The 23,668-nt window shown below is 38.6% G+C and overlaps 1 protein-coding gene across 2 annotated transcripts in view; it reads left to right on the top strand.

Annotated features, from left to right (window-relative positions):
• ABCA12 (ATP binding cassette subfamily A member 12) overlaps positions 1–23,668 on the top strand; it is a 182,923-nt gene that overhangs the window by 34,617 nt on the left and 124,638 nt on the right. For both annotated transcript variants that reach the window (XM_081583043.1, XM_081583044.1), the window contains exon 3: positions 22,797–22,950. In XM_081583043.1, coding sequence (XP_081439169.1) covers positions 22,797–22,950 — 154 coding nt within the window. The remainder of the gene's footprint in view (positions 1–22,796; positions 22,951–23,668) is intronic.

The following is a 23,668-nucleotide window of genomic DNA, read 5'->3' as shown; positions in this document are numbered from 1 at the left end:
GTTATAATCATGCCCTGACCTAATTCTTCAGTGCCATCTCTGGCCGTGAGCCTCTCCCCATCACTCACAGCCACGTACTTCACACTCTAACCACTTTCAGTGAACTAAAAGAAATCCTGCCATAGCATCAGAAGTGGGGTCCAGAATATTCAGCCATGTAAAATGCAGGAGCCTGTTTTCCAGGCATAATGAAATGACCTGGTGAGCCAATGTTTTGCATCTGAATTCAAGTTATTGCATTATCATGGGGTTTTATTGTACTTCAGATTCCTCAAGGGCTTTCTTACAGTTATGCCTTTGCATATATTATTCTCTCCCTATTTTGTCATTCTCTCGGCTAGCTCCAAGTTGTCCTTCACAACTCACGGCAGGTACCACTTCTCTAACCCCCTCCTGTCCACATTACCCCCTGCCAACAAATGGTATTAGGAGTCCAAATTTCATACTTTAATAGCACATGCAGTGTACAACCTCATTGTCATAGCAAGCATTAGACCAATTGTAACTGTTCAGACACAAGCTTTTCTCTTTTCTATCTTCTTGAGCCCCTCACACACAACACACATACATGTGCACTTGTGTGAGCACACACACAGAAAGCCTGTATGCCCACTTAGGTTAAGAATTTTATTTTCCATATCTATATTTGCTCCTAATACGCAGCCCAGAGGTGGGCACAAAGAATAAATTTGTGGTCTAAATGGAACCTAAAGATCTGGATTTCTAGTCAACCATTTGAATAAATATTTGCTACTTTGTGCTTTCCCGTCTGTTTAGAATTTCCTAAGCCAATTTGGCCTTTAATGGTTGTTAGGATCTTCTTGGTAGACAATGGGAATAATTGTCTGATAGCTGGAGAGAAATGAGCTCTGTGGGTTCCTTCCCTGACAACCTTGCTGGCAGTTGGTGTATTTATACCGAAAACAAGTTTGTGGTTTGCCATCCATAAAAACATTTATTAGCAAACATGCAAAAAAGAGGTCACACGAAACTGTTCATGAAGCTCAGTGCAGTCCCAGATCTTTGTAGTTACAGGCACTCTGACAAGGACCTTGCCAGAAAGGTACCCTGGAGACATATGCAGCACTCGTTTAGTAGCAGTGGGCATTTGCCCCAGGATCATCTGGTTGGTGTTGGAGCACAAGGCTGAATGGAAACGCCAGCCTACCGTCTGGTGATTCTTACACTCTGTTCATGTAAATGTGGAAGTGCATTTGCACTGTTTCTAGCCAAGCCATATCAACTTGAACAGCATTCATTACATTGATGAAAATGTACTTCTGATGTCCCTTGTACTACCTGACACATTCTAGGACTGACTGAAGTTAAGGCCAGAGAAGCATTGCCTTTGCAAAATGCCACCTTGGCTCAGGTCCTCCTAAAGTTTTTCATTTAGATTTAAATATCCAAGGGCTGTGTATTCCTGATTTGGGAACTTCAAAAGTTAACTAATAGCCTCTGGATTTTAGGTTTGAATTAACCTCAAAAGTTAAAGATAGTTGCTAGGTTAAAATTAATGAATATACAACCTACTGTATCCTGATGTATTTAAAAATATAGGCTATATATATCCATTAACTTTTGGATCCTTTGATCAGACACAATGGTTTTTGCCAGCCTCCTCCTAAAAATGGTGCACTGCTGACAGCACTGGATTCTGACCAGAAGGATAGGTTAGCTGAACAAATGCTCTCCTTTTATAGCTTAAATCTTTCCCATTCCTTACTCTCTCCCTGCTTTACTGTCACTTGTCTTGTCTTTAATCCTGGTGTCCTGATTCTTCTGCCACCATTATTATCTTTTATGTTTTATATTAATATTAAAATTACATAATGTTATTTTTCATTTACATTTGAGGTCTGTCAGTTACATATTTCTTGATTCTCCAAGTGCCTATGTGCTTGAATTTCCTTGTGGAAGCAGAATGACGCTTCGTTAGACAATTCTGCCCTTCCTCTTCCCTTCTAATTTCACCCTTCGTAGTAACTGTGCCCAACAGGCACTCTAACAAGTGCTAAACTATCTATAGAATGAATAGTTATAGAAGGGAGAAACAGAAGGGAGAAACTTATGCTTGTGTATATAATATTAAAAGGAAGAAGACAGAATTGCTCCATATAAAAGCAAATTAGCTTAGGCCAGGTTTTGCTGAAGTAAATCCCATTATAAGAAATATTTATGTTTGAGGAATTAACATTTATTATGCCCAGGACTATGGATGAGCTTTTACATACAACATCTCATTTGATCTTAACAATATCACTCAAAGTAGATGCTGTTGCCTCCTTTTTGTCTCTGAAGAAAAGAGGAGGTGAAATCAAATTAGCTAAAGTCATGCAGTGATGAAACTGGAGCTAGCATCATACAAATCCTTATTATAACCTGTTGCCAAACAGATTTTGAAATCTTGATCTGGTTCACTTCATTTCAGTTAGTATTTACAACAGTGAAAGTCTAGCACATCTGAAATACAGCGAGCTCATTGTAATTCAAGTGTGGCTGTCACAGCATTAGCTTCTTCTATAGGCACCAAACACTGTATTGTTCATTTGTCCATTCAGCTATATTTTTTGAGCTTCTACTCCAACCATCCTATCTATATATGGCGTGTATACACATAAAACTTTACCAGTAGGGCAAATTGACCTTCATGGAGAGTTGTAACTATCCATGCATTCCTGGGATCAAATTGGTACATTGCTTTTTATGTAATTGGAATAATAATTATGAAAAGTTTCTGACCTAGCTCCCTCTTTTGAGAGTTAAATATTTTAATTTGGCCTTTAGTTGAAAATGGATTGGGTATTAAAAACTCAGTGATATTTGTAAGTAAACAAAGCAGAAACTTTAAACTACAAATTGTGGTTCCAAATCTCACACTCTTTCCCCATATCATTTACACTGTGTGATCTGAAAGCTGATTGAAGTATAGAAGAACCGACCTCTAATTAAATCTCTTCCTAACTTGCCTATTATGATAGGCATTTCTATAGATATGTGTGCTTTTTATACAGCCATTTCAGATCAGCAGAAGACTGTCTTTGACCTTAGCATTTGTAGCTCCTTCTCTAATTTTCCATTTTTTATTTTAAAGAATTACAGGAAGATGACTGCAACCATTTTGTTTGAGTAGTAAGACAATAAACTATTTAGTTGTGGCTCAGATTGACATTTAATAAATAAACGGTCATCACACATTTTATGGTGTCTGAAAGAATGCTGTCTGTAAGCCTAAGCTGTGATTCATATGTAAGTTACATATTGATGTTTTAGGTACAGATTGAAAATATTCTTTATAAGGGAAGTAAAATGTAAAAAGAGAAACCCCATAATAGTAAACATGAAAATCATAAAGACCAAGTCATACCAAAAATATTTCCATTTTGAAATGACGGTTTAAGGGGAAAATATGTGTCACAATTAAAACTAAGGCATTCAGCATGAAATCCCATTTACCTTAGTCACTAGATTGAATACATATTCTAAACCACTTGACATGCCACTCTCTGCCTCAGTATACCCATCTGACCTGTGGGTTTCAACCTCCTTGTCCTCAAGAGAGCACCAAGATTGGTAAAGTATGTAGGACTTCTACTTAGCACACTCTAGAGAAATAATGAAATCCTGTATTACACTTACCCAAAGGACAACTGAGTGTGGTTAGTTTCTTTTTTTTTTTCCTCTCTCTCTTGCAAATTCTTTCCGGTTGTCCAGTGTAAAGGGACTTTGACACATAATCACTTTTGATTTCCAAAGACAATTAGTGTTTTCAGACCATGGGACACTCCCAGCCTCTCTCCCTGACTTCCATGAATCATTCCAGCCCTCTCTGACACTTCTGTATTGAATCTAGAGCTATAATTCTAATGTCCTATTTAGGGACAGTCTCATGCTTAAGACAGTTACCAGCTTCCTTTCTCTGTCAAACTTTCACTTTGCACTATTCATTGCCACAGAGACCTGTTCTCTGGTAGGTGACTCTACATGTTACCCGTCTGAGCCACCAGGGAAGCCCGTGTTAATGACTAACAGGCAGTAATCCCTGTGGATTTGTCAGATACCCAGTGTCTCAGTCACATAATCCATTAATCTGGTTTAAAAGCACACATATCTGTAGAAATGCCTATCATAATAGGCAAGTTAGAAAGAGATTTAATTAGAGGTAGGTTCTTCTATACTTCAATCAGCTTTCAGATCACACAGTGTAAATGATATGGGGAAACAGTGTGAGATTTGGAACCACAACTTGTAGTTTAAAGTTTCTACTTTGTTTATTTACAAATGTCCACTGAGCTTTTAATAACCAATCCATTAAAGGAGAAATGATGTTTAGCTTCCATAGTCATGTGAATGAGGCTCAAATGTGATGTTATTTGTAAATGTACTTTTAAAGCTAAAGAGCATTAAAACACATTAGAGTTACAAATAGTTACATGTTGTGTGTGTGCTAAGTTGCTTCAGTCGTGTCTGACTCTCTGTGGTCCTATGGACTGTAGCCTACCAGGCTCCTCCGTCCATGGGTTCTCCAGGCAAGAATAATTGAGTGAGTGGCCATTTCCTTTTCCAGAGGCTCTTCCCAACCCAGGGATCAAAACTGCATTTCTTATGTCTCCTGCATTGGCAGGCGGGTTCTTTAACACTAGCAACACCTGAAAAAGACACCCTCTTGAGCCAACTCTTCAGGGAGATATAACTGATTATATATTCTAAGAACTACAGGACTGGTGGTTAGCAAGGGGCTGTGTGTGGAACAAACAGACCTGGTGTTTATGTGCGAGCCTCATCTTACCTCTTCATGGGTCATTGATCCTTATTTCCCCTCAGTGCAGCCTTAAGACCTTCAGGCTGGACACAGTGAAGAGAAAGAAGGCAAACAGTTGAACAAGGAATATTAAAATTCCTTGGGCCTATATTCCTGTAAACTCTATGGCACAATTATAAAGTCTTATTGCAAAACAGAAATAAAATTATTTTTCTTAGTTGGGAGAGCCATCCTGAGGTTGGAAATTAGTAGAGGGTGGGGGCTTGCAGGAGTTTTACTCAATGCTGAAGTTTAGACTTTATCCTGAAGATGGGAAGCCTGCGCAGAAAAGACGGCATTAAAATGTTAATTAAGCATAGCACCTATCTGCATGTGGACTTGCTAAGAGGGATTCTTATCTTTATCTGAGGTCTACACAACTTGTGTAACACTCATAATGAGGACAGTTCCAATAGTCTAGTAACAGAAATTTATTCAGGGCCTTTTTGACACTGACTTTGTGTTAGAAACTTCAAGTTCCTCTACTGATTTCACAGAGGGACAAAACTCCATTCTGAATCTCTTCTTCCTAAACGCCTGTCTGTCCCCTGTGTCAATATCCCCTCTTGCATTCTCCTGGGCTCTGCTAAAGACACGTGTGTTGCATGTGTGTATGTAACATGTAAACACACAAATATATTTTCAAAATACTATTTAATAAATGATAATATATATACAAACATACATACACTTAAATGTATTAAGTTTTTAAATATTAAATTGAACATTAAGTTAACATTAAAATGTATTCAGTTCAGTTCAGTCACTCAGTCGTGTCCATCTCTTTGTGACCCCATGGACTGCAGCACACCAGGCTTCCCTGTCCATCACCAACTCCTGGAGCTTACTCAAACTCATGTCCATTGAGTTGGTGATGCCATCCAACCATCTCATCCTCTGTCATCCCCTTCTCCTCCCGCCTTCAGTCTTTCCCAGCATCAGGGTCTTTTCCACTGAATCAACTCTTTACATCAGGTGTTCAAAGTACTGGAGCTTCAGCTTCAGCATCAGTCCTTCCAGTGAATACTCAGGACTGATTTCCTTTATTAAGTTGTATTAATGTGTTTAAATGTATTAAATGTTATTCAGTCAGTAAGTTGTATCTGACTTTGCAATCCCATGGACTGCAGCATGCCAGGCTTCCCTATCCTTCACTATCGCAGAGTTTGCTCAAACTCACGTCTATCTAGTCGGTGATACCATCCAACCATTTTAAAGACAAAATTTCCCACAATTTAAAAGAGTAACAGGAATTCCACGATAGCATCCATGTGGTAAAATCTCTTAGGTCAGTTCTGCCTCAGACAGTCCAAGCTAAACACTGTGCTTCATGATCTTATACTACTCTTGTCTGCATGATGGTGGAGACCACTGACCTGAGTGGTAGTGAAAGCTAAAAGAGTCTGGGGAATTGAAATGGCCTTGCTTAACTTGGTTATCATTTAAAAAAATCTGAAGAGATTGCAGAATGAAACTGACTCACTAACAACGTTGTATCATTTACCAGTAATTGTGAGAATATCTTTAAAGAGCTGCCAGCTGGCTAATGGCTAACCTGCTTCTAAAATGTGAGGAGAGAGATCCTGGGAATTCACATTAGGTGTGAGCACATTTTTCCTTTAGCAAGAAAAAGCAATGACTTCCCAAGCAGCTCACTTGGTATTCAGTTCAGTTCAGTTGCTCAATCGTGTCCGACTCTTTGCGACCCCATGAATCGCAGCACGCCAGGCCTCTCTGTACATCACCAACTCCCGGAGTTTACCCAAACTCATGTCCATCGAGTTGTTGATGCCATCCAGCCATCTCATCCTCTGTCGTTCCCTTCTCCTCCTGCCCCAGTCCTTCCCAGCATCAGGGTCTTTCCCAATGAGTCAACTATTCGCATGAGGTGGCCAAAGTACTGGAGTTTCAGCTTCAACATCAGTCCTTCCAATCAACACCCAGGACTGATCTCCTTTAGGATGGACTGGTTGGATCTCCTTGCAGTCTAAAGGACTCTCAAGAGTCTTCTCCAACACCACAGTTCAAAAGCATCAATTCTTCGGCGCTCAGCTTTCTTCACCATCCAACTCTCACATCCATACATGACTACTGGAAAAACCATAGCCTTGAGTAGATGGACCTTTGTTGGCAAAGTAATGTCTCTGCTTTTTAATATGCTGTCTAGGTTGGTCATAACTTTCCTTCCAAGGAGTAAGCATCTTTTAATTTCATGGCTGAAATCACCATCTGCAGTGATTTTGGAGCCCAGAAAAATAAAGTCTGCCACTGTTTCCACTGTTTCCCCATCTATTTCCCATGAAGTGATGGGACCAGATGCCATGATCTTCGTTTTCTCAATGTTGAGCTTTAAGCCAACTTTTTCATTCTCCTCTTTCACTTTCATCAAGAGGCTCTTTAGTTCTTCTTCACTTTCTGCCATAAGGGTGGTGTCATCTGCATGTCTGAGGTTATTGATATTTCTCCTGGAGATCTTGACTCCAGCTTGTACTTCATCCAGCCCAGCATTTCTCATGATATACTCTGCATGTGAGTTAAATAAGCACAGTGACAATATACAGCCTTGACATACTCCTTTTCCTATTTGGAACCAGTCTGTTGTTCCGTGTCCAGTTCTAACTGTTGCTTCCTGACTTGCATACAGGTTTCTCGAGATGGGTCACATGGTCTCGTATTCCCATCTCTTTCAGAATTTTCAACAGTTTATTGTGATCCACACAGTCAAAGGCTTTGGCATAGTCAATAAAGCAGAAATAGATGTTTTTCTGGAACTCTCTTGCTTTTTGATGATCAAGTGGATGTTGGCAATTTGATCTCTAGTTCTTCTGTCTTTTCTAAAACCAGCTTGAACATCTGGAAGTTCATGGTTCATGTATTGCTGAAGCCTGGCTTGGAGAATTTTAAGCATTACTTGACTAATGTGTGAGATGAGTGCAATTGTGCGGTAGTTTGAGCATTCTTTGGCGTTGCTTATCTTTGGGATTGGGATGAAAACTGACCTTTTCCAGTGCTGTGGCCACTGCTAAGTTTTCCAAATTTGCTGGCACATTGAGTGCAGCACTTTCACAGCATCATACTTCAGGATTTAAATAGCTCAACTGGAATTCCATCACTAGCTTTGTTTGTAGTGATGCTTTCTAAGGCCCACTTGACTTCACATTCCAGGATGTCTGGCTCTAGGTGAGTGATCACACCATGGTGATTATCTGGGTCGTGAAGATCTTTTTTGTACAGTTCTTCTGGGTATTCTTGGTATAGTTTTAATAAATTAAGTTATGTCTTTCTAACCTGCTGCAATTCCTTGAAAGAATTAACTGAATATTTGCAGTTGGGAAAGCCAGTGGTTGGCACTCTGTTGTGATCTTCCCACAAGGCTCAGAATGTAGGGTTCTTTAAATAAGTTGCTGCTGCTGCTGCTGCTGCTAAGTGGCTTCAGTTGTGTCCGACTCTGTGCGACCCCGTGGACTGCAGCTTACCAGGCTCCTCTGTCCATGGGATTTTTGAGGCAAGAGTACTGGAGTGGGGTGCCATTGCCTTCTCCGAAATAAGTTGCAGTATAACTTAATAGTGAGGCTCTCTGGTGGCTCAGATGGTAAAGAGTAGCCCACAATGTAGCAGACTCAGATTTGATTCCTGGGTGGGGAACATCCCCTGGAGTAGAGCATGGCAATCTACTCCAGTATTCTTGCCTGGAGAATCCCATGGACAGAAGAGACCGGCAGAACCCAGTCCTTCAGGTCACAAAGAGTTGGACACAACTGAGCGACTAACAGTGTCACTTTTGAACTTAATAGTAGGTAAATGGTTAGATCCCCAGAGAGTTCCAAAAACCAAATAAGGTAAGCAAAAATCTAGAGAGCATGGCAATCAGTTTAAAGAGTGAAATGAATTTTAGAAACCTAGGAACAATTTAAAAACATATTTATTAATAATTCAGAAGCAATGCAAATAAATGGTATATATTTGCCAAACATGTTTGGAGGATTATGAGAAACTCTTGAAGGACTTAATTAAGCTTGGTAATGGAGTAAACACAATAGCAAATGATGCTCACTGGAGAGAAGATGGAGGTAATATATAAGGAACAGTTTAGAGTCATACATTTAATGAGTTATGAATTAGCCATGCCTCTCAGGACGAGAGATTTTCAACTAGTGTCATAATACACAGGGCAAGGACAGTAAGCAAGAAACCTATGTCAGTGAGTTACAGCATCCACAAAAAGTGGATAGAATTTATCAATTCAAAGAGCATTGCTTTAAGCTATTTTTAAACTGGCTTGTGAGTAAAATTGCATTATAATGAGTTTTCTCTGGTACTTCAGTAACTAAAACCTCCTCCTTACTGTTGTTGTTTAGTCACTAAGTTGTATTTGACTCTTTTGCAATTCCATGGACTGTAGGCCGCCAGGCTCCTCTGTCCATGGGATTTCCCAGGCAAGAATAGTGGAGTGGGTTGCCCTTTCCTTCTCCAGGGTGTCTTCTTGACCTAGAGATTGAACCTACATCTCCTGCTTGGCAGGTGGACTCTACCTCTGTGCCACCTGGGAAAACCCCCTAGTTCAACCCTAATGTGGTGGTGGTGTTTTAGTCTCTAAGTCATATCTGAATCTAATGTAATTCCAACATATTATCATTAAAATAAAGGTGTGAAGTATTTTAAACCCATTGGGAAAAAAAAAAAATGACACATTCACATATCCACTACCTAACTTTATCAAACCGTAGCATTTTTATGTCGTATTTTTAAGAATTTTTTGGTTGTTGTTTAAAAGAGATCAAACCCTAAGGTACCATTGAGGGCCTGTGTAAACCTCCAGCATCATTTTCTCTCCCTTCCTTTCTGTCTCCCTCCTTCCCTTCCTAAAGGAAACCATTGTCATTAACCCAGTGTGTAACATTCCCATGCTTATATTTTCTACTGTGTATTTTTATACCTGACTACACTATATTATTTTGCTGCTTTTAAGAAATAAAAAGCTTTAATTATTTCTGGACTTCATTTAATTTTGTTGTTGTTGGAAAAGCTGAGTTTATTACTCCTTGGAACTAGGGAGAGTGCACGCCATGAGGAACTGTGGTTATGTCTCAGTGAGAGAGTGTTGAAGAGAACTTATTGTAGGATTTAGACTTTGGGTGATAACTGAGACAGGTCCTAGGAAGCAGGGCTTTGTTCTGAATTGGACATTATCAGGAATCAGGGACAATTCTATAATTCTTTGCAGAAAACTGTTTCTGCTAATTTCCTTCCTGGCATATTAAGTGGTTCTTCTACTTCTTCTGTTATGAACAGTGCTACCTGAACGTTTATCTTATATGTCTCCTGGCATAACTATAAGTGTTTTTCCCAGTTTTACTGAGATATAATTGATATATAATATTATATTAGTTTCAGTTATACAGCATAATGGCACAGTATATGTTTATATTGCTAAATGATCACCACAAGGAGTTAACATCCTTTGCCTCACATGGTTACAAATTGGTTTTTTTTGTGATAAGGACTTTTAAGATCTACTTAGCTAGAAACTTTCAGTTTTACAATAAAATATTGTTAACTATAGTCTATATATTATATCCCCAGGAATTGTTTATCTTATAACTGGAAGTTTATGCCTTTTGACCACAGGGTTTTAAAAATTTACATAAATGCTACTCCACTCTAGCATCCTTTAGCATCATACTTTTGAAGCTAGATATTATGTTTTGCCTCAGTATTGCATTTTATATGTTTATTTCTGTTGATTTATGCAACTTTAGTATATTCAGTTTGACCATGTACTCCATGCACAGATATATCACAATCTATTTATCCTTGGTCATTGATGATATCAGTTCTTCATTTTATTTATTTATGATGGTATTGTGATGCATATTCTTTTATGTCTCTGTGCACGTGTGCACATGTGGTCTAGCATATATACCTAGAGCTATGCATATTTTCAATGATGTTGAAGGTGACCAGATGCTTTCCACTGTGTGTGTGTGTGTGTGTGTGTGTGTGTTAGTCGCTCAGTCGTGTCCGACTCTTTGCGACCCCACAAACTGTAGCCCGTGAGGCTTCTCTGTCCATGGAATTCTCCAGGCAAGATTACTGGAGTGGATTGCCATTCCCTTCTCCATAGGATCTTACCAACCCAGGTATCGAACCCTGGTATCCTGAATTGCTACACTTCCACAGTGTAGCTTACTAACATACTTTTTCCCACCATGGGATGAGAGCTTCCATTGCTGCATATCCTCTCCAGCACTTGGTGTGGTCAGACTTCTTAAACTTTGGCCTATCTGATAGGTGTAAAATAGGGTTTCATGATTTCAATTCTATTTTTCTGAGGTACATTCTTTTCAGCAAAAAAAAAGAACTTTTTTTTTTTTAGAAAAAAATGAAATACTAGTTGCTATGTTAATATTTTTGACTCTACAACTTAGGAAAATGCCACTGGGGAATTTTTCTCTTTTCTCTCCTAATGAGACAGTGGCTTTGATGAAAAGTTGTTCTACAGAGAGGGAGGGGGAAGGCCATTAATATGTTGTGGGTTACAAAGCAAGCCACAGATCACTTAAGTTGTCTCTTTGTGATTGGCAGGAGTCTTAGTAAGAGAATATTTGGCTTAGGATAAAGTCAAGTTTGACAAGAAGATGAGACTCCTACTTGTCAGCAGCACTGCTTGAAAGAAAAGGTTGTGACATACATTTTCCACTGGCAGGTTGTCACAAGAATCATTTGTAAATCGATGTAGTATGAATACCAAAGATCTGAATATTACACAACCTGTTGAGGAATGATCAGATTTGGAGCCCTGTGATCAGATCCTGTTCTTCCCAAGACCATCTATTGAATCAGAGAAGTTACTAAGCTCTGCCTTTATAAGACCTAATTCTTTTCTATACAATGCTCCTAGCAATGCATTGCTCTGACTTTTATTCTTATACTGTAATGCACAAAATTCTCTGTGATCATAACTGAATCAGATTTCTGAATGATAAAAAAACAGTTATCAGTAGCATACTTCTATAGGGATGACAACTGAAGTTCTTTTCTCCATGTCATAACTCTTAATGGGTTATTGAGATCACATTTTAATTTTCAAACATAATTTTCATCTTAAGTGCTTAATACTTCAACATGGCTAATCATGTTTTATAGGAGATTCTTCTACTTTATAATAGTTATGATGGATAGGTATCCAGATTTATTTTTCCCGCATAATGACTCATGGTAGAGGTCATGGTTACATAGTAAGTCACTTGCAAAGCTAGGATTAAAAAAGATAATTTTAAACTCTTGTTCCTGGCCCGTACTTCACTCACAATAGTAATTCCTAAAAAGTAATTCCTAAAAGTTAACTCGGAACTTAACCCAGTTATCTGATAAGCAAAGATTTGGGGGAGAGTTTGCAGGGGACATGTTTCTATCTAATACCAAACAGCTTTACACTATTTTTATTGCCTTAATCAGTATTTTGTATACCAGTACTATGATGATGGTGCCCCAACTTGGAAATGAGCCCTGTTACTAAGTGGTAAAGGGAGCTCAGCTCCTCAGTTTCTTGCCAGTCTTTGCTGCTTAGTGGCAAACACTCTCAGGGTTTGTCAGTCACTCACCATTAAGGATGGGTTACTGGATGGTTAATCACTTTCAAAGATGCTCCTGTGCTGGGTGGGAGCAAATGCTCTAGGACCTACTGAAGTATAGCTCTTGATGCCTGAGAGTTAGTATTTCTCTCAATATAGGGAAAGCTGTACCTCTCCCAAAGCAATTTATTTATTTTTATTAATACTGTGAACTGGCTAAATTATCATTTCTTTCAGTTCCTTAGGACGTTCAGACTCAAATTTGTGGTCCACCTCTAATAATATACAGACCTTTGGCACCTATTATGTGCTGATTCTGTTTTTTCTTAATCTTTGTTTGTTCTCATTCAGATTTCCTCATTACCTTATTTTTTTCCATTATAGAGTGTGTACTTTTAAAAGCCTCCCTAAATCCTTCTGGAATGAAATTCCCTTCTCCAAACAGTGGCTTAGGTTTTGCTGAAGGACTCCCACGTTTGTAATGCACAGTTGTAATGGACTCCCACAAATAAATACTAGGGTGTTTGCTGAATTTACTCTATCTAAGCTAACTTGGTGAAGGGAAATTTAGTACGGTGAGACTCAAAGCCAATACATTTCATTACATAAAAATTACACTCCTGGAAGTGGTGGGTGGGGGTTAGGGGGAAATTTTTCCAGTTCCAGGTCCCTTTTCAGTTGGAAGTTCGTGAGAAAATGGGTTAAGGCACTGTTTCCCCAAGGAACATTCGTTCACAGGATAGGAGCCAGTGCTACCTTAAGAAACAAGAAAAAGAAAAGAAATAAATTCTTTGTCCTAAACTCATTTGGTCCCAGAGTTGATGGAAATCCTGATGCTCCCCTTCTTCCTACTCCCCCAATCCCAAACATCACATGGAGAGAGGAATCAGTTCCTCAGTTCATTCTTCCAGTGCAGGCTTTGGGGGTTAACTACCCAGGTACCTGGCTGATATGCAGTGTAGTTAACAATTAGCACAGTCAGAACTCCTGCACAAGTCAGAACAGATGTGGTGGCGTTGGAAGAAACATCACTCTTCTGGAGTACCCCCTCTTTTTGCTAAATGTTAGCTGATATTGCTGGATCTGTGTGGGAGGGGAGCTTGTCTTAGGGGAGAGGCTGCAGCTGATGTGGCTCAGCACAGTGGCTCTCAGCCCACCTCTCTATCAGGTCTTGCTGATATGACCAATCCACACAGTCATACCAGTGTATACCCAGCTTTGTATCAGCCCTATCACAGAGGCCAGAAGGCTCTCTCCTGGTCAACCACATCTAGAAAGAATTAAGATATTAAGCTTAATAGGAAGAATGTCCTGCAATGAAATGAGGAGTTAGGATTAATTTTTTTTTTTCTTTTAACTTTAACTTAGAAGCAAATAAAACTGTTGCCAAGATTCTGTTTGTGAATGACCATGGCAGGGAGATTTTAAAAACGCAATTGTGAGTCTCTCTGCCTAAAAGACAAGTTTCAGAAAAGCAAAGTACTGGTTATGGTTAGGCCATCTAACAGGACAAACAGACCCCACTCATCCAAGATGAATTGTAGAATTCAACATTCTTTGCCAAGTGGGAATATTTTTTAATAGTATTTGGAGATTCTTACTTTTAAATTTCTCCAGAGTCAGTCCATGTGGGAGTTTATTATCTAGCATATATGTGTTCCTGTTGTGTGTCCTAGCCTTGAATCAAATCATTTTGTTTATGATTTGAATAGATCAGACCATGCCCTTTGGAAGCCATCACCCAGAAGGGTCCCCTTAGTATTCAGAAAGAAGGGCTGTTCATTCTGTTCCAGAAACTTAGTAATGTGGGTTATGGAGCCCTTTTGACTGACCATCAGCTCAAGTGCATACTTTGAGGACTGAAGAGATAACATCCAAAGAGATTGCAATATCCCCAGTCCAAACTGCCTCACCCTGTTATATTAAAAAATAATAATAGTAATAAGCCAAAGATATAAAGCAGGCAGGAATTGTTCCCCACTTCCTATCATGCCTGCAATGGCATAGCCAGAGCCCAAAATTGTCTCCACAGGGACATTTTTTGCATCTTTCAAAATCCATTGACTGTAGTTCTTAGAAGCAGCTCCAGGGAGTGTGGGAGATGTGGGAAGGATCCCAGCAAGCAGAATGCCACCTCAGTCACCCAAAGTCTGTTCTTGTTCTCAATAACTCTAGCCAGTTTGTTGTTGTTGGTCAGTTGCCAAGTCATGTCTGACTCTTTGCAACTCCATGGATTGCAGCACACCAGGCCTCCCTGTCCCTCATCATCTCCTGGAGTTTGCCCAAGTTCATGTCCATTAAATTGGTGATTCAGTGCAGTTGATTGGCCATCCAACCATCTCATCCTCTGCCACCCTCTTCTCCTTCTGCCTTCAATCTTTCCCAGCATCAAGGTCTTTTCCAATGAGCTGGCTATTCGCACCAGGTGGCCAAAGTATTGGAGCTCTAGCCATTAGACATATACAGATGCCAACCTTTATGTGAATAGGACCTCCTTATCCACAGCTTTAAGGATTAGGCATTGTGCCTCAGCCCTCACTGCCAGGAACAGTCTACATTTGCCAATGGATTTGAACTTGGGAAAGCTCTTGTGAAGCAAACTTGTCTGGGGAGAATTAGGAAGGATGTGTCATGGCACCACACCCACTGAGGATGCAGTAATTGAAGCACTACACCAGTTGATACAGGAACATGTTATGAATTACTAGGGGGAGAAACATGTCATGCAATCCTCTTATCCACCCATTGGTTCACAGCACAGAGATGAGAGACCAGGCAGAACAGCAGAGCCCTAGCCACTGTGTGTGAATTAGACAAATGTTGCAACAACAGTGGGCATTGGTAACTCATGATTCTGTGTGGCCTTTCCTTCCTCACTGTTCATAGGACTTTACACAAGCTTTAGCTAATTAATCTTCCTTGTGCCCCATGAGGTGGCAAGGCCCATTATCCTCAATTTGGTAGATGTGAAAATAGAGACATAGAGAGATTAATTTGCCCCAGGAATTCAATGAATCAACAGCAAAACCAGAGATGGTACCTGTTCTTCAAAGTTTCAGTCTGTTCGTTCCAAGATGTATTGATACTTAACTGAACAAAATATTTTTTTCATTATTGTCCTATATCATATAGTCCTAGATCCATCCCTGGCATCTTGTTTTTCATGTGACCTTGGGTAAAATTGTTTGGTCTCTCTGAGGTTATCTGCGAAGTGGGTGTATACTTGCCTTACCTATCCTATAGAACTGTCATGGGGTTCACATGAAATGATAGCTGTTTAATTCTGTCAAAATGTGAATCTTTTTTTTAAACCAATATTTTACTGTGTATTTTCAATTATATTTTATACATAGTGTTTCTGACACTTCAGGGAAACAAATGACTTCTATATGCATTGTATTTACTAAAACCATGATGAGCTTTGAAATCAGACATTAATTTGCTTTCTTTCTAAGACACAAACACACACATACACACACACAAATAACCCAGAGTTACATTTTTAAATGTTTAAATGAAAGAAAATTTAATAGAAGAATGAACCTTACTTAGCACCTCCTCATGCCAGCCACACAGTATCTGTTCAGTAAACATTTACTTAATAGATGATGGATGAATTCACTTTGTATAATAAACTGAGCAGTTGGTGTTAGAAATGTCAATGTGTACTAGCTAGATTTTTGTAGAAACCAAGAACTAAAGGGCCTGTAACAATAAATGTTATTGATTTCATTAATCAATATCAATCTATCTACTTTTATAAGATACATGAATATAATACAGTATTATCCTTTGTACTTATCCACTGAGCTTACTGTTAATATATCCATTGTTATCCTCTGAAGTTACTATAATTGGGTGATAAAATTTGAAACTTTGTCTTACAAATAATAAGAATGTATATTATGCTAAAATTCTAAATCATTCTGTCTTACTGTGACCCTCAGGGGTTCATATATTCATTGATTCATTTATTAATATAATTAATAATTGCCTACAATGTGCGAAGCATTGTGCTAAGAAATATGTTAGAACTTTTCTTTCTTTCACATAGCTTATTCTTTAGTCTTTCAAAAGGGCAATTTTATTGAGCTGATGTCTCTGAAGATTCTCAGTCTTATCAGTATTTAACCCCAAGCTAAGGCCTCTACGGCTTCCCTGGTGGCTCAGCAGTAAAGACTTGCCTGCAATGCAGGAGATGTCAGCAGATGTGGGTTCAATCCTTGGGTCAGGAAGATCCCCTGGAGGAGATGGCAATCCACTCCAGTATTCTTGCCTGGGGAATCCCACGGACAGAGAAGGCTGGTAGGCCAGAGTCCATAGGGTCACAAAGAGTTGGACACAATTGAAGTGACTTAGCACGCACACATGCAAGGTCTCTCTGGGATGTGAAGGTTAAAAAAAAAAAGAGTGAAATCAGAAGGAGTGAAGTCAGAAAGATCTACTGTATATGATTTTACCTTGTGATGGGCAGGGGAACAGGATCAGGACAAGCTGATCCTCTAAGTGGAAAGTGCATGTGGAGGAGAACAAGGACAGTCCTGTAGTGCCTGACAATTTGAAATGTCAGGTTTTATGTCGTTCATAATTTTCAATATGTCTTTTACAATGTAATTGAGAAGAAAATTTGCTCAAAAACTAGAAGAAGAAAAAGACTTACTTAAATAAATTATTACATATTTACTTCTGAGATTCATTTTCTTTCCCATATTTGTTTAATTCATATCAGGTTATTTGATCATTTGTAGGTAATGTTTCTAGAATGTTTGTCCCATTTTGTGTGCTTGTCATGGTGACAGATTGTTGCTGTGGTGTTTCACAAGGCGATTTATCATTTGCCTGCTTAGAAGTACTGATACTTTTTCTACAAATGTGACCCTGTATCCAAAAAGTTAAGAAAAACATAACCCCTCAAATGAATAACTCCATATTTTTAGAAGTCAGTATTTTATTCCAAAATTTATCATTCATCTCTTCACTAGGGTAAAGAACAAATTCCTTTCACCTGAAAACACAAAAAATCACCTAGGTTGGGTTCTGACCTGCTTTGAGAAAAACACAAAGAAACACAGTGGAAGTTCTCCAATTCTACCATTATTATAATATTTACAAATGTCACCAAGGCAGCCTACAGAATGCTTTCTGAGCCTAATGATGTCAAATGGAAGTAGCTTCATTACCAAAAAGGCTGTGACATTTCTTTCTCTAAAAATACAATAAGTAGAAAATAGTACTTCTATAGATAGTGCCAGTGAGCAACAAGCTCCTGAATTTATTATGGAAGTGGGCAAAAGTCCTTCTGTAGTGGTGAAAAAGAAAAAAGAATAAGAGAGGATGTTGGGGAAAATGCATTTGTGGCTATATCAGTCAGTAAAGAGATAGAGGGCTAGGTGAGAGAAAGGGCAGTAGCAGGAGGAAGAGAGAAAAGAAGAAATTGCAACAAGAAGGTGGTGTGTGGAAAGGAAAGACAAAAGACTGAGAAATAGAGAAAAGGGAATAGTAAGCAGATTAGTTGAGACAAGGGAAGAGGAAAAGAAGGAGTGAGGATGAGTGCAAGCAAGAAATGAACGAGGGACTTCCCTGGTGGTCCAGTGATTAAGAATCTGCCTTTCAAAGCAGGGGATGCAGGTTTGATCCCATTCAAAATACTAAGATCATGTCATCTGGCCCCATGGCAAATAGGTGGGGAAAAAATGGAAACAGTGACAGAGTTTATTTTCTTGGGCACCAGAATCACTGCTGATGGTGACTGCAGCCATGAAATTAAAAGACGCTTGCTCCTTGGAAGAAAAGCTATGACAAACCTAGACAGTGTATTCAAAAGCAGAGACATCACTTTGCCAACAATGTCCGTATAGTCAAAGCTATGGGGTTTCCAGTGTCATGTATGGATGTGAGAGTTGAACCATAAAGAAGGCTGAACCCTGAAGAATTGATGCCTTTAAACTGTGGTGCTAGAGAAGACTCCTGAGAGTCCCTTGGACTCCAAGGAGATCAAACCAGTCAACCCTAAAGGAAATCAACCCTGAATAGTCATTGGAAGGACTGATGCTGAAACTGAAGCTCCAATACTTTGGCCACCTGATGTGAGGAGCCAACTCATTTGAAAAGACCTTGATGCTGGGAAAGATTGAGGACACAAGGAGAAGGAGGTGACAGGGGATGAGATGGATAGCATCATTGACTCAATGGACATGAGTTTGAGGAAACTCCGGAAGATAATGAAGGACAAGAAATTTTGGCATGCTGCAGGCCATGGGTCGCAAAGAGTCAGACATGATTGAATGACTGACAACAGGAAACTAGCATCCCACATGCTACAGACAACTAAGGCCATGCATGACAACTAGAGAGTCCCTCAAGAAGAGCTGATGTAGCCAAATAAATAAAATAAATACATTTTTTTTTTTTAAAGAAATGAATGAGGCAAGAGAGGGAGAAGGACAAGTGTAAGAGGTTATCCTACTGGGGGTTCAGCAAACTACAGCCTATGAACCAAATCCAGTCCATTGCCTTTTTTGTAAATTAAGCTTTATTGGAATACAAGCTGCCCCATTGATGTGTATATTGTCTATGGCTGCTTTCATGCTACAATGGCAGGGCTGAGAATTTGTGATGGAGCCCGTTTGGCCCACAGCTTAAAATATTTACTATCTAACTCTAATGGAAAAGTTTGCAATCTAATGTTCAGTTCAGTTCAGTCACTCAGTTGTGTCCGACTCTTTGCAACCCCATGGACTGCAGCACGCCAGGCCTCCCTGTTCATCACCAACTCCCAGAGCTTGCTCAGACTCATGTCCATCAAGTTGGTGATGCCATCTAACCATCTCATCCTCTGTCATCCCATTCTCCTCCTGCCTTCAATCTTTCCCAGCATCAGGGTCTTTTCAAATGAGTCAGCTCTTCGCATCAGGTGGCCAAATTATTGGAGCTTCAGCTTTAGCATCAGTCCTTACAATGGATATTCAGGATTGATTTCCTTTAGGAAGAACTGGTTGGATCTCCTTGCAGTCTAAGGGACTCACAAGAGTGTTCTCCAACACCACAGTTCAAAAGCATCAATTCTTTAGTGTTCAGCTTTCCTTATAGTCCAACTCTCACATCCATACATGACCACTGGAAAAACCATAGCTTTGACTAGATGGACCTTTGTCAGCAAAGTAATGTCTCTGCTTTTTAATATGCTGTCCAGGTTGGTCATAACTTTTCTTACAAGGAGCAAACGTCTTTTGATTTCATGGCTGCAGTCACCATCTGCAGTGATTTTGGAGCCCAAGAAAATAAAGTCTGTCAATAATCTAATCTTATTGTTCTTAAACTTTAGTGTACATCAGAATTGCCTGGAGGGCTTGTTAAAATAAAGATTGCTGAACCCCATCCCCAAAGGTTTTGGTTAAGGAGATGTGAGGTAGGATCTCAAATTTTCATTTCTAATAAGTTTCCAGGTGATGCTGGTTCTGTTGGGCCAGGGCTTGCACTTTGACAACTACTGCTTTTATTTTTACATAATGTCACACACCAATATTGTCCTGAATAAGGACATTTGTGCAGCAAAGGAAAGGAAAACCAAACTTGATCCTCTTTCTAGATAAACATAGATGTATAGATGGATATCATAATTCTTTACAAAGTATCTTTTTGAAAATTCTTTTTTTTTTAATTCTTAAACTGGATTTTTTTATAATGTCTATTTCATTCTTAAAACAATGACAACTAAATTTGATTTAGTTAAAAGTTTAGTTAACTGGTAGTTTACTACTAAAAATGTTTGGTTTGCATCCATTCCCTGTAATAACATTTCATGGCTACATGGGATACAATAGGTGCTTAATAAATCAGTGTTATTGTTATTTCCACAGACTCTCTTATTTTAATGAGTATATGGTTCTTGGTTAAAAGGTGATGGTAAAATAAATAATTCCGGCAGTTCATGTTCTGCACAACACTGTGTTAACTTAACTTTGTACACATGTCAGCCAGTTCCTCTTTTCCTTGAACCCATTGTAACAGGTTAAATATCAATTATCAAAAAACTGCGAAATGTGGACTGTCTATACTTTTTTTTAACACAATGGGGTCTTGTTTCTGAAGAGATTCCTTAATGAATTTTCCTATAAAATAGGCATATCTATTATCAATCACATGAAGGAGTGTTGTAAGTTTAAATTCTTTCAAATGTTTCTTTAATAACTTACAAATTGTAATTAGTGCCAGAATAAGTAACACTGGATGTAACGTTCCACTCTTCCTAGATCTTCTTCCCCTGACATCTTTTCCCTTCTTTTCCTCTATTCCTCTATTCCTATGGCTGAACTGCCATTGTTTTCAGCACTAGGTCAGTCACACCATCTGCTTGATGAGTGCTTTAGGGCAGAGGGATCATCTGTAGCCCTTCTATCTGCCTTCCATTCTGACAACCCCCTGCACGTGCTTGAGATGGACTAGGAATAAGCCCATACCCCGAATGAGTGGTTCGAGGTGGGGTCTGTGTAACAGGGTGACTTACTATTCATGGTGAAATTCCACTGCAGAACTGTAGAGGTCTTGTATGGCAGAATGTTATGACAGAGTGAGGTGAACTGCTAACAGGCAGTTTGCTGCTCTTGAGCTTATTCAGGGAATTGTGCTACAATGAAAACATTGAAGGTTCACTCCAGTTATCACTTGTTTAATATTAGGGAAGACACTGGTCTTTCTGGTGTCAGAAAAAGAAGCTTCTTAGAAGGTAGTAATGAGAGGTCTGGTGGATTTCTTTCCAATTTCGTTTGAATTTTCAAAACTTTAATCCATACTGGTGTTACTGTGTTAGTTTTTCCTGTGGCTGCTGTAATAAATTACCACAAACTTTGTGACTCAGAAAAAGCACTAACTTATTAAGTTACAGTTCTAGAGTTCAGAAGTCCAAGATTTATTTAGTCTTTGTGAGTTAAAGGTGTTGGCAGGGCTGCATTCTTTCTGGAGGCTCTAGGAGGATCTGTTTTCTGGCTTCTAGAGGTTGCCCACTTTCCTTGGCTTTTGGCTCTTTCCACCATGTTCAAAGTCTACAGTATTGCATCTTTCAGTCTCTCCATTTTGTTTCCTCCTTTCTTATTTCCTGGCCAACTTTCCTACTACCTCTTCCTTATTATTTTCAATTTTTTTCATATATCTGTATTTAAGTTACTTAAATTTCTACTTATTATTCTTTCTATTAATAATGCATACTTAGCCTCATTGCTCTTACTATTTTTTCTTTTTTTTTAAAAAAATTTTTCTTTGTGTTTATAATGAAAACATCTGTACTGCCACTAGTTTTAACAGGTTCATGAGAAACTTAAGGTTTCACTTTTCAGTCTTTGGTCAGAATTATCCTCATGGTTTCTAAACATTTTTTGAAAGTTCATTGTATCTGTATTCCCCAAAGGGAAGAAGCTAGTGTTTTATTACCAAACCTAAACTGTGAAAAGATTTGTAATTCACAGCTTGCCTATTGTCTTAACTCATGTGTATGCCATCATCATATTTTATAAAGCAAATGTTTAAGATTACAAAACCTGTTAACTGCTACAATACTTGTGTCTTTAATATTAGGGAAAATCTGCATATTCATTCATATCATTATTATTGGTTTTTAAATATGAAGAAAATATTGTGTGTATAGGATAATTAATTTGCTATTATGTTAAATTTTGAGGACATCAAAAATATTTCCTGTATCTGGAAGATTAGCTGCATATGTAATGCCTTTGATTACAAAAGAAGATATTTATATTGTAGGAAAAAATAGTTAATACATAGTCAAATGAAAGTAAACAAGGTCATGTGAAATCTATCACTAAGGAAAAAACATTCCTCCAATTCAAAAGAAATGATGCAAATGAACTTGTTTACAAAATAACAAACTCATAGACTTAAAGAATGAACTTATTTTTTATTTTTATTATTAGAACTTAATTATTGTTTATTTGACCTTGCCACCTGCCATGTGGGAATCTTAGTTTCCTGACCAAGGATCAAACCCACTTCCCTTGTAGTGGAAGCACAGAGTCTTAACCACTGGACCGCCAGGGAAGTCCTGCTCCAGATTTTTTAATATACTACATGTATTTATATATTTTTAAAAAAATATGGCTATTCTGGTCATACTGTTTTCTGATCTACTCTTTTAAATTAGCAATGTATTATAAATATCTATATTATTTGACATTTTTATTGGTTGCATTGTATTTTACTATATGGATAATATAATATGGATTTATTGTTTTCACTCTGGCAAACATTCTTGCAGCATTCTTCACGCATTTTAAAGTCTTTTGATACATAGGGGACCCAAACAGTCATAATCCAGAAGATAATTTCACAAAATAATTACTGCACTTCTTTCCCTTCCCAAGGAAACATCATAGTGATTTAATTACTGTTTGCTTTTTTTTGACTTTCAGGTTACCTTGCACCTCGAAACCTTCCTAGTACTGGATTCTTCCCGTTCCTGCAAACCCTACTCTGTGACACAGACTCTAAATGCAAAGACACACCCTATGGGCCACAAGACCTGCTTCGTAGGAAAGGAATTAACAGTGCACTATTTAAAGACAGGTAGGGACATTTCCCAAGTGTATTCAGTTGCTTTGAGAGATCAAGTGTTGTTTCCTTATGAAATATATGGGAAGCCGTCCTAGCTTAGATATACAATTTTATTTTCTATATCTACAAATGTGATGATCTAAATATGAAAGAACAAAGTGGTTACAAACTGGAATTACCATGTTTATGTGGAATTAGGTATAATCTACTTTGGATGAATTACTCAGTTTTTGCTTATGCTCCCTTAAGGGATAAGAGAGGGAGGGACAAATTGGGAGACTGGAACAAACATATACACACTACTATATATAAAATAGATAGCTATAAGAACCTGCTGTATGGAACAGGGAACTCTACTCAATACTCTGTAATGGCCTATATGGGAAAAGAGCCTTTGAGAAAGGTGATTATATGTATATACATCTGTACACCTTTGCTGTACACCTGAAACTAACACAGCATTATAAATCAACTATGGTGGTAGTTTAGCTGCTAAGTTGTGTCCAACTCTTGTGACCCCATGGACCATAAGCCCGTTAGGCTCCTCTGTCCATGGGATTTTCCAGGCAGGAATACTGGAGTGAGTGGGTTGCCATTTCCTTCTTCAAGGGATCTTCTGGACCCATGGATCCAACCCAGGTCTCCTGCATCGCAGACAGATTCTTTACCAACTGAGCTACCAGAGAAGCCCCCAAAAATTAACTATAAAAAAATCAACTATACTCCAATT

Source organism: Giraffa tippelskirchi, chromosome 3 (genome assembly GCF_054371585.1).
Source record: "Giraffa tippelskirchi isolate mGirTip1 chromosome 3, T2T-mGirTip1v1.2.pri, whole genome shotgun sequence".
Classification (NCBI taxonomy): domain Eukaryota; kingdom Metazoa; phylum Chordata; class Mammalia; order Artiodactyla; family Giraffidae; genus Giraffa; species Giraffa tippelskirchi.
The sequence above is the reverse complement of the archived record's forward strand: the minus strand, read 5'-3'. Positions and strand labels throughout refer to the sequence as shown.